Source organism: Montipora capricornis, unplaced genomic scaffold (genome assembly GCF_036669925.1).
Source record: "Montipora capricornis isolate CH-2021 unplaced genomic scaffold, ASM3666992v2 scaffold_34, whole genome shotgun sequence".
NCBI lineage: Eukaryota > Metazoa > Cnidaria > Anthozoa > Scleractinia > Acroporidae > Montipora > Montipora capricornis.
Window position 1 is genome coordinate 47,501 of NW_027180077.1, and position 12,334 is coordinate 59,834.

The 12,334-nt window shown below is 39.4% G+C and overlaps 2 protein-coding genes across 2 annotated transcripts; one reads left to right on the forward strand and one right to left on the reverse strand.

The window, feature by feature from the left end:
- Window positions 1–1,936: 1,936 nt before the first annotated feature.
- On the forward strand, window positions 1,937–3,538 carry LOC138035256 (uncharacterized). The gene has a single exon (XM_068882063.1). The coding sequence runs from the start codon at window positions 1,937–1,939 to the stop codon at window positions 3,536–3,538; it is 1,602 nt and encodes a 533-aa protein (XP_068738164.1).
- A 5,372-nt stretch (window positions 3,539–8,910) lies between these two features.
- Window positions 8,911–11,771, reverse strand: LOC138035257 (transient receptor potential cation channel subfamily M member 2-like; the record flags this gene model as incomplete). Its single annotated transcript, XM_068882064.1, has 1 exon — window positions 8,911–11,771. A coding segment is annotated over one exon (2,145 nt), but the record flags the coding sequence as incomplete, so codon positions are not given.
- Window positions 11,772–12,334: the final 563 nt, after the last annotated feature.

Here is a 12,334-nt window from a genome sequence, read left to right on the forward strand (position 1 = left end):
TTGCGGATATGAAATCAAGTGAAGCTATGATCCTCGCAGTTATGAACACAATTTTCGCAATTGCGTAAAGAAGCCTGAAAAATTCAGGATTCAACGGGGTTTGGACCCGTGACCTCGCGATACCGGTGCGACGATCTAACCAACTGAGCTATGAAGCCACTGACGTTGGGAGCTGGCCATTTGTGGGTTCCAATGTTCCCGTGAGGAAAGAGCTTCTTTACGCAATTGCAAAAATTGCGTTCATAACTGCCAGACTGAATATCTACTGATCGACACTAGACAGCAGCTGGATAAACTGTGTGATGTACCCCTTGCTGTGGGTGATCATTTGATTGCCCCCCCGTCAAGTAACCAAGAACTTGGAGTGTTGGTTTGACCAGCAGCTCAGTTTGGTTACAAACATCAATAAAATATATAGTGCTAGCAATTCTTATTTTTATTTACATAATGCTAGGCGTATGAGGAAATTTTTATCAGTTGAACCTATGAAATTATTAGTACGTGCATTGGTCACGAGGAGAATAGATTATTGTAACAGTTTGTTATATGGTTTGCCACAAAATACTGCCGCGCGCCGTATTTGTAATACCTCACGCTTTGATCATATTTCACCAGTGCTTTTCCAACTACACTGGCTGCCTGTGCATTTTAGAATAATTTTTAAGGTTTTAGTCATTACTAATAAGGCGATCTATGGTATGGCACCAACATATATTAGCGGCCTTATTACTATTAAATCTAAATCTAACTACTCGCTCAGATCTAACAACGAGCTTTTACTAGAACATCCAAGAGTGCACACCAAGAAAACGTTGGTATATCGAGCCTTCTGTGCGGCCGCCCCCAAACTTTGGAATGTTTTACCTGATACATTGCGTGAAATAACATCGGTGGATTCATTTAAGGCTCATTTAAAGACTTACCTATTTCGAGACGCTTTTAAGGATTTTCTATAGTCACGGATTTACTTTTATTATTGCGTAGTACTACATAGATTGATATACATTAGTTTAATTTACCAATATTATATATATATATATTTTTAAGTAGTATATTTTCTATCACAAATTGTAATTTTTAATTATAAGCTTTTTAATATTTGTAATTATGTATTGTATAGTAATTATTTTAATTGATTGTGACGCGCCGGCGATCATATTTAAATGTAAATGAATAAATTATTATTATTATTATTATTATTATTATTATTACTAACTCAACAAACCGATTCCCTAAGAGGTAGACTACATTTTTCATCATTGGTTTAAAACAGTATATTTATGCTTGAAAATGCCTAGAGAAGACACCTAACATACTAAAACTTCAAAGGAAGCTACACTACAATGGCAAATAGAAAAATGTGCTCAGACTCATTAAAACTGGAACTTGTTAAGATCAAATTTTATTTTTAATTTAAGTAGTATATTGTAGAAAAGAATAATTAGAACTTCAAATGAGTAGTGGAAGAAACTGTGTTGTAAACGTATGTTCGTCTGTAAATTTTGTAAGTGAAAGTAAAATTAATAATAATAATAATAATAATAATTTTTAAGATCCGGGAATTCGTCCAATTGGTGTCGGAGAGGTTTTGAGACGGATAATAGGTAAAACTGTGTCCGTGTTCCTTAAAGAGGATATCAAGGATGCTGCGGGGCCCCTACAAGTTTGTGCAGGCCACAGCGCAGGGGCAGAGGCCGCGATACACGCCATGAGCCAGATTTTTGATGAGGAGGGGTCAGATGGAGTACTGTTGATCGATGCAAGTAATGCATTTAACCAAATGAACAGATCTGTAGCTTTGCACAACATTCAGATTTTATGCAAGGAAATGGCGCTTTATATAATAAACACCTACAGAAGCCCATCTAGACTTTTCATCTGTGGGGGAGGTGAAATACTCTCACAGGAGGGGACAACACAGGGCGACCCCCTTGCTATGGCTTGGTACTCGGATAATACATCAATGATGATTTATTATTTGAGAGCACACTGCCCGGGGGTTAAACAAGCATGGCTCGCGGATGATTCGGCAGGCGGTGGAGTAATCACATCGCTTTACGATTGGTACAAGCTGTTGAGTCAGGAAGGAGAGAAGTTCGGTTACCTTGTGAATGGGTCAAAGAGTTGGCTTATAGTAAAGTCAGAGGAAGCTGCCGCAGAAGCAGCGAGAGTATTCGGTGATGAAGTTAATATCACTATTGAGGGTCAACGTCATCTAGGAGCGGTCATTGGATCACAAGAATACAAGGATATGTATTGTAAGGAGAAAGTGCTTGCATGGAAAGGGGAACTTGAAACACTATCAGAAATTGCTAAGAATCAGCCCCACGCAGCGTATATCGCTTTTACGAAGGGGTTCAAGTCCAAGTTTACTTATTTTCTTCGCACAATTGAGTCATTTGAGGACTATATCGACCCAGTCCAGGAGGTAATCGATGAACTACTACTTCCAACATTCTTTGGCCAGACAGAGCCCCTTCCCGACGAAGTGCGCCAACTCGCTACCTTGACAACGGCCCAAGGGGGACTAGGCGTGCCGGATCTGAGATCGGAAGCACCACAACAGTTTACCGCATCAGCATCAATCACAGCCGCACATGTAGACTCCATAACAACTCAGAGTACCATCATGATAACAGGCGAAAATTCCGTAGAGGAGCTGAAACGTCACCACCAGGCGCTAAAGGCCGAAAGGGAAAAGGCAAAAATGGAGTCGATTGACTCCACCCTCTCCCCTGATCTTCTTCGATTGGCCAATCAAGCAAGAGACAAAGGGGCCAGCTCTTGGCTTAACGCGATCCCCCTCAAAGATCAAGGTCTAGCTCTTAACAAGCAAGAATTCAGAGACTCTCTGCGGCTACGTTACAACTTGCCTCTCACCGACCTACCAGCCCAGTGCGTTTGTGGGGATAGATTCAATGTTGGCCACGCCCTCTCTTGTAAAAAAGGAGGGTTTGTGGCACAAAGGCATGATGGTGTACGAAACCTACTGACATCATTCATCACCAAAGTTTGTAAGAATGTGGAGGCGGAGCCACGCCTCTTACCTCTTGACAACGAACGGATGCATCTTAGAAGCGCAGTTACCAGCTCAGAGGCACGTTTAGACATCAAGGCGGGAGATTTCTGGTCTAGAGGAGTTACAGCATTTTTCGACGTCAGGGTCACCCATGTTAACTCCAAATGTAACCAGAGCAAGCCGACATCCGAAGTCTTTAAAGACCAAGAAGCGGAGAAAACGCGCAAATATCCGCCACCAGTGCTTGAGGTCGAGATGAGATCCTTTCCACCCTTGGTTTTCGGAACGAACGGTGGGATGGGAAATGAGTGCCAACGATTTCTTAAGCACTTAGCAGACAAGTTAGTACAGAAGGACGGTGAGCCCTATAACAACGTCATTAATTGGCTCAGAACTGTCATCTCATTTGAACTCTTAAGATCAGTACATGCGTGCGTAAGAGGGTCCCGAGTACCTTTCCGGAATATAGGAGACTCTCTTGACGATTGCCGGATTAATGTCGCCACCGCCGGCATTTAAATTTTTAATTTAATTTGAGTTTTATCATTATCATTATTATTATTATTATTAGATACATGTAAGATTCAAGTTTGTATGAAAGAGTGCTCAATAAAGTTTGTTATTATTATTATTATTATTATTATTATTATTATTATATTTTATTTATTTTTAAAATTTTTTTTGAAGTTTTAAAACAGAGAAATACTTAATTGCTTGTAAATTTATAGTTCTTACCTTTTGGAGATATTTTAATGTTTGTAAATATTTTTTATCATGGAAATAAAGTGATTATGTTTATTATATGATCACAGTTAATAATAATAATAATAATAATAATAATTATAATAATTTTTTGAATTAATTAACAATCACTTTATTTGCATAATCAAAATATTTACAAAAATTTAAATATCTCAAAAAGGTAAGAACTATAAATTTACAAGCAATATAGATATTTCTCTGTTTAACACTGTTTTAAAACTTCCAAATAAATAAGTAAATAAAAAAATAAAAAATAAAATAAAAATAGAAAAGTCATTTAATAATAATAATAATAATAATAATAATAATAATAATAATAATAATAATAATAATCACAGTTTAATAATAAGTATCCGATCTCAAAGCCAAAGCTGTTGAAAGGTTATAAGCGTCCTGTACAATTTTGCAGAGCTTCAACCAGCTGGCCACAATCTTTGCCCAAAAAAACGTTGTTTGGGTGCATCCCCAGGAAAGAGGATATAATGTACTTACCATCCTGGAACTTTTAACGGTCTTAAGCATAGATACCACCCCACATTATGCAAGAAGACATGGTGTGAAGCCAGATTTTTCTCGAAATTGCTTATGTTCAGAATATTTTTGTCGGTATTGCGTGACGGGTTCATGGCGAGTGTGACTTGGCGGCCTCGCCTTATTCAGACTAGATTACCATGTGCAAAACGTCTCGGTGACGTTCTTCGGTTTTGTTGTTAAAAAGCGAGGAAAGGTGTTAGCATTAAACCTGATTTTGGAGACCTTTTGTGAGTTAATTTGGTGTCACAGAAAACGTTTTCCACACATGTCATGAATACTTTTCATCGTTCTGAACTTCCTTACAAACCTTTGAATTTCTCTCCATCTTGCCCTGATTACCCATGATGCACTCAAGAGCGTGAACTCGTCTATTGCGAATGAAAATCGATGAAACTCACCACGTGGCTTGTCGTAATTGTCCTTAATACTCACACCGAGTTTCAGAAAAATAAAGTCCACTTAACCTTCCATGCAAGAAAAACCGAAAGATAGGAAGCTGACACCGCCTATTAGCTCCGATCGGCCCAAATCCAGCAATATTTTTTCCACGAAAACCGAATCCAATCGGTAAATAAACACATCTGGCTCGTGGATTAAGAGATGCCCGAAACCCTGAAACCGCTACAGCCTCTCCAGCTAGCTGAGCGCAGACAGCAGGCTCCTTGAAACTCGTACATCGACCTTCCAAAATGACTGTCAGTATGAGTGGGGATCACAATCTGGTCAATTTGAAAAGCGAACATAAATCACAAGTCAGGGCACAGTTTACTTGTCACCAGGCGCCACAAGGCTGCTAATTGACAGGGGGAAATGGTTGTGCGCATGCGTGATGTGCTGGCCACACTGGGTTGGTATTGTTTGTCACAAGTTAAACCTTCGTTGCATTAAGGACAACTACAACAAGCCAATGGTAACTTTCATTGATTTTCATTTGCAATTTTTCATAAATTTCCAAGCTTGAACTTCTCTTCATATGTGTCTTGTATTTGCCCATGTGAACCCTATATTTTATCACGAAACCCGCGTGTCTCTACGGACCCAAAGCTCTGCGTTGTGTCGCACTAGTTTGCTGACGAGATTGACGGGAGATAAAATGATAACTGCTAATGTGGGATAAATTGGCCACAGAAGTGACACTCTTATTTCACCTGACATCATGAATATTGATATAATAAAAAAAGGTGGGGTTAAATATAGGCAAAGAGCCAAGTATGTATTAGAAGGCAACAAAAGCCTGAAAAGAAGGCCGGAGCATGGAAATCTGTGTTCGGATCGGTTAACACGATGGGAATGAAGTCGAAAAGGACCACAAGTTAAACTGATCTTGCCTGTAACCTCGGTGTTATTCGGTCTGACTTCGTTTGATTGGCTTACGCTCTATGATTGACAACGCTTCTTGCCCCATGGAACGGCACACCTAAATACTTAACTATGACGGGCCTCGAGATAAAATCACATTATGCTTATGCCATAATGTTGGCCTTTTCACCAGTAGAAAGCCTGGGTTGTCTGCGGTTGTATACACTACTAATGTTACGTAAGATCTTTGACAATAAAAACATGTTTGCACATGTAATATCCTGTTTACACTGTACATGGAGTGAACATCTCTATTTGTTATAATACTTCACATGGAAGAAAGCTTCTGACTGAAGCCACAGGCGAACCACCCTCAGTTATCTGTAGAAAGATAAATACAGAAGAATATTACGGCGGTTGCGATCTGCTCTGCTATAAAATTTGAAAGCAAAAAATTCAATGAAAGATAGTCCTGTGTTATGTTTTTCTGGTCGTTCATCATTAATTTCTGCGTTTACTCTTTAGTAAACGTGAACCCAGATCAGGCCTTTTGTGTCGCTAGATTATGGCCTTGCTTCTTGAAATCATGAATTACTGATCTTAGTCTGCTCTAAGAGCTGGAAACCTAAGCCTCCTTTGAAATCGATTTTTTCGGTCAACGCGATAGAACGCGGGCGAAGAACGCCTTCATTTCCAGTTCCCACTGTGCCCCCAATGTAACTAAAATTGCTTTTATTGAATGCGGGCGCATAAGAATAAACCCCTTCAATTTTAAATGAAGTTTTCTGGCAGGATTTTATCCCAAACAATTCAGTTTTTAACCGGCCCATTTCTTGAAACATGCATTTGAAAGGCAAAATAACCGGCGAAAGCAAACCCAGTGGGTCATGGAAACGGGCTGTCGTATAGGATGCTGCTGTTTGTGTAAAATATGGAAGTTGGTTGCAAATGGTACTGATCCCTGAAGCCGACTGAGAGTCACAAGGGACTTGGTAAATTTTAAATTAGCTCTTAACACTTTTTAGTGTCCACAATTAGCTGATATTTAGCTAAATACCCTGACACATAAAGTTCATTCATTCATTCATTCATTCATTCAACATTTAAAGACCTTCAGTTTGCTTGTCCAAAAGACGAAGAAATGGCTTCAAGATCATTCATATATAAAAAGACTACTTCAAAAATTCCGATTAAAAGACCAAAATGCAGGATCATGACTAGGTGACATCATTAGTTCAACAGAAGAAAGAGCCACCTGAAGTCTTGGCCTATATATGTCGCGTTGGCCAGGGATGGATCTGAATTGATTGGCTCAAGTACAAGATAGGATTTAAGTCTCAAAATATTTACAATTTAGATGTCACTGTGTTTTGTCTCCCGCTCAAAGCAGTGCATTCTGGTTAAAAGCGCGATGCATTATATAAAAAAGCCAGCAAAATCAATAACCTCGAGATTTAACAAACTGTCAATATTTGTTGTAAATTCTGATTATGTCGCTGTTCGTTTCGCTCCCTCCGCAGCAATAAATCTGGTTGAAGTCAACTTATAGACCATTTTCATAAATGGCGACCTCCTTTACATTTTTTTGTACTTGTGTTAATTAGACCTACTGCCCTCATTTTGAAACAAATGTTGTTTTGAAATTTGCTCGCCGTAGCGAGGCTAGAAAGGCTTCCTTGCATTCAAACAAAAGAATATTTCATTTGGCCGCCATTATGAGAGGTCTATTTGCAACACTACCCTCAATTTTAAGCCTGGTGTTCTCTAGCGACGCCAGCACAAGCACAAGAATAATTAACTCATGCTAGTGAAAACGAACGTCGACATAAGCATCAAAATCAACCACGGAAACCGCCATTTTGTTCAAATGCTCAGACACAGGGAATCTGGATCGAGTGCTTTAATTGATCAGACGCGTTTTCACTAGCATAAGCTGCTTATGCTTGAGCTTTTGCTTGAGCTTGCATCGCAAGTGAAAACCAGACTTAAGGCTCACATTTCCGTGCAGCGAGTTTCTGTTTTTTTCCTAACTCATCATTAGATGCTAAAGGTAAGGAAAGCAGTCAAGGATACAATTTGCACGGTGTGTCGGAGACTATGTTATTGTTTTGCTTTTACAGACAAACGTTGTCAATATTTAGGGAAAATTTCCAGGTGTGTTTTTTTTAAGAATGTCAGATATGATTGACATGACCTTGAATGACCAAGCTTTATCCGTTTGAACCAATCGTAGCGCAGAGAATCTGTCGTAAAAATAAGAGTTTCCTTCTAGGTGTTCAGAGTAGCTTTTTGCACACCCGATGGAAACGAGTGAATACTAAAAGGAAAATAAATTTATAGTTAAACTCAGTCGACTTTATAGATTGAGGCTAAGTTTCGTTAGCCTTTGTTTTACCCCTAGTAAACGGGGCAAGGTTTATAAAAGGTGGACTTAATTCCTCAGAGGTAACTTCATAATAAGCACTTAGTGACTGGCCCCAAGGGAAACAGTGAGTTTTGTTTCCCCGAGACCCTCAATGTTCCCCGAGGCGAAGCCGAGGGAAACATTGAGGTCGAGGTCGTCATGAAGTTTTGTTCGCCTTAGGGCGTCCTGAAGTTTTGACCAATGACACGTGACACGTTCTCCTCCAATCAGAAAACGTATTTGAGTTGGGAGGTATAACAAATATTTTTGTTTTTCGGCCATTTGAACTTCAGAGAAATAAAACGCACACGGTGGAAACGAACATGGTGAACAAACTTCGCATTATAAAACATACACTGTATTTTGAAAACTTGACTTTTCGTATGTAGCAAACATACATCATCAGAAGTGACAGTTAAACGATCTGCATCAATTTAAAAAGCTAAAAGATAAAAGAGAAGCACTGGTAACTACCTTATAGTAGAAGTTACAATCATAGCTTAATATTATTATATGGCAGTCAGTAGAGACAGTTTTTCACTGCCAACATTTACATTTAATGTTGGATTTAACTTCTGAATGTGTCTCTACCGACTGCCATATATAATAATATTAAACTACGAATCCGCCCGAGAACTGATTCTTTTGTCCGATAAGAACGATAAACCGAGGTCCCCGTGTTACTCTAAATCAGATTTGACCATTAACATTCAGTTTTACCCAAAGAAGAAGGCACTAAGTTATCGGTGTCGTGATAAAACCCCAGAGTAAGTGTCAGAATACGTGATATCGTTTAATGAAGACGAAGCCGAAATAAGTTAAACAGATGTCTATATGGAAAACAGAATCTTTAAGTGAACAGACACAGCATAATTAAAAAAACAGAAGCAGCTAGTTTTATCCTTTTATTGATTTGCAGGAAAAGGAGAATTAGAGCCATATCTTGAAACGTTTTAATTTTTCATTTCCCTGTTGAAACTGTTGAAACTTCGGGAAATAATCACTTATGTCCGTTCACTACGTGATTTCCCGAAGTTTCAACAGTCCTACATTAATAGAGTTTAATTTTTATTTTAGAATCCCTTTTAATTAATACAACCAACACCAGTAAAGCCTGATGGCGTTGTAAATCTCAATTATGTACTCAAGTACCTGGAAACTCGGTTTTAAATATTTGGCTTTACCAAAATGTACACCAAAGATCCCTAAAAGATGACATTCTTTGATGAAATCACCTCCTTATATTTGTATGGAGAATCCAATCGAAAGCCAGATTCAATGTTGGCGTGTGTACACATAAATGGATACATGCTAATCGTGGTACTTAGCTTCTGTGACATTTTGTTCTATACCATTTTACAATTTCTTTTAAGGTGATCTTCTGAGATCTTGAGGCAAAATTTCTTTAGTTTATTTTACTTTATCTCATGATCAGCTGTCATGTTTAAATCGCTTTCAATCCCTGAAAGGGTTACAGTTTAAACCACCAAAATTCCTTGATCCATGGGAACATAAATAGAGTCCGTGTTCAATGACCATGGGGGCTTTTATTCACGATCAGGATGCAGGGAAACTGTTGGAGGTAGCGTTATGTCATCTGATCAGCAATCAATTCTCATTGCTTTTCTCTCCTTCTACACTTTTTGTGTGACTTTCCTTTAGTCTGGCAATATACTCATCTCTTGCTGCTTGGCCTGACAAGGTGATTGTTCTTTCTCGCTGTTTCTCTGCCGAGTGCCTTTCACCCGTATTAAGATTTGACAACGTGGTGCCATCTGAAAGGACTTGACCAGATGAAAAAGCAGCTTCGTTCAACGATCTTACTTTTCCTTCAACAGTTTGAGAGCGAGTGACGCTAGATTTTATTCTTGGGCGAGGACTTGGTTTCCGCTCTCTTTTTCCCTTGATTTTGTCTTCTTCAAGACTAACTACATAAGACTCCAGATCCTCTATTCTAGCAGTCATTTCTTGTTCAAATTTACTAAAGCGTTCATGTTCACTCATGCGTTCAGTTATTTCACTCAAGCGTTCCCTTATCTCGTCTACAAGTTTATAGTAACTGGTGCCAGCGTCCTCGATCTTGACTTCCATTTGGTCAAACCTTTCATTTAGATTGCTCTCGACAGCACTGCTTTTTGCCTTGGACTCCGTCTCGAGAGTTTCGAATTTTAAATCGACACCGGTTGCAAGACCTTGAAACTTTTCCTCCATGTTATCCTTCAGGTTGGCAACATCTTTATTGACAATGGCAATCGACGACATCTGTTCCTTACTATTTTGCATCACCTTAGTTATTTCTTCGTACATAATGGCGTTGAGACTTCCAATTTCTTCAAGCCGAACGTGAAGGCGATCCAGTGATTTTTGCACCTCATTTTGGGATCGTTTCAAGAGCTCTATGTCTTCCAACACTGTATCGAACTCACTCTTTTGGACTTTTCCAAACTTCTTGCCTCCAAGACGATCACTGACAATCGTATGGACCAAAGCAATCTTTTCCTTTTGTTTCCTGTTTTGATCTTCCTCGTCAGATATGATAACATGGTAGTCACTCCCTTCTGGGCTACACTTGGTTCGGATGTGTTCTCGATAGCGTTTAACTGTCTTGTCGGATGCATCCTGCTCCAGATCTTGCAATAGACGGGCGCGCTGCATGGCCGCCGTAGCGCGTGCATTGTCATAGACACGTTGAAAAGTATTTGACAGCAGAGCGATGTACAAGTTCATTAGAACGATTGCAGTAAGGATGAGAAACGATCCACAGAGTACACGAGCCATGATCGGAGCCTTTGCCTCCAATGCATCGAAGCCATAATTGTCTACGAGGGGATATCGAATGACAGTGTAAATCAAGTGGTACGGTTTGTCGTAACCCTTGACAGGATGTTTCGAACGTTCACCAAACAACATCCAGAAGGCAACAGCATAAGGAATGTAAAACATGGCAATCACGAAAGCCCATCTGAAAGTGTCGCCAAGTATGTTATCCAAGATTACCACAAATGGACCTTGGGTCGGAAAGGGTCTAGCGAACTTAAGGAGACGGATCCACACAAATATGATGGAGCATGCGAGAATTCGAATGAAAACATCATTATAATTGTTGTTTTGGACAACGACATTGATAATGTGTAGTATAATAACGATAATTAGCATCAAATAAGTCAGCCAGTCAAAGTAATTCCACCTGTCTTGAAAATAGAACCTTTTGCGTTCCTTTATCTCCCGGACGTGTTGCTTTATAAACGTTCTTTCTTGGGTCCATCGTGGGTGAGAGTATTCTAAATCACGTTTAACTTCCTTTTTTCTCCAGGAGATGAACTTTTTGTTTTCTCTTCTGGACTGGTAGAACTCTTTCACCTCTTTCCTAATTTCGTTGAACGTCAAAAAAACAACCAGCGCATCCAGGAGTATTCGCCAGAAATTCTCTTTCAAGGGAGAGTAGTAATTCATAATGTCGTTCGGATGAGTAATTCCCAGAACTGTGTATGACACAGTGAGTAACACGTTAAGAAAAATTCCAACCCATACTCTCACACCAAAAAAATTCCATTTGGTCTCGATCAGTCGTTGAAAGATTGGATGCATAATTAGTTCGAAGCAGTTCATTTCCACAACTGTTTGCAAAGGGGAGGTGAGGACCGAGCGATTTTTCGTTTCTGGTGGATCGCAATACTCGAGGAAATTGAGATAGTATCGCTGCTTGCGGTGTGATCTGTCCGTGATGTGGAACTGATCCAAGGCCCGAAGTGCCTAACAAGAGAAAGACCAGTTTCATTAAACTTTCCAGAGATCCAAACCAACTCAAAAGCCAGACACCAGCACAGAACTACAATTCTTACCGTATATCAACACAATAATTAGGTGTAAAAATGCGGATGCCTTGATCCCCGTAAACAACTAAGGGAAAAAAAGCTAGGACAATCGCATTGGAATCACAAGTGAGATGTGAATTACAGGATCAACAAAATGAAAGCAAAAAATTGAGTTTTTTTTTATCTCAAAGGATAGGCTTGGTGGGTTTTGTTCAAAACCCTTTTGTCTGACTTATACTTGTCTGAAGCCTTAACCAATTATTTTTTACTCCGAATGGGGGCTGACAGTAATAGATTTCGAACCCAGAACAAATGTGTCAGCGGGACATTTTTATAGAGCTCTTACGTTGGTGGAATGGTCAACTCATTTATACTTCAGTTACTGACGCGACGTCACCTCGCTGACAGGTACACTGAGCTCGCAATAACGGATCTTGTCATTGGTAGGAAAGCACGATTTCATACATAATTTTCCCGAGAGCAACAACAAAGCGGCAAAAT

Coding starts and splice junctions, on each gene's coding strand:
- LOC138035256 (XM_068882063.1), top strand. CDS start 1,937: ATGGCTTGGTACTCGGATAATACATCAATGATGATTTATTATTTGAGA.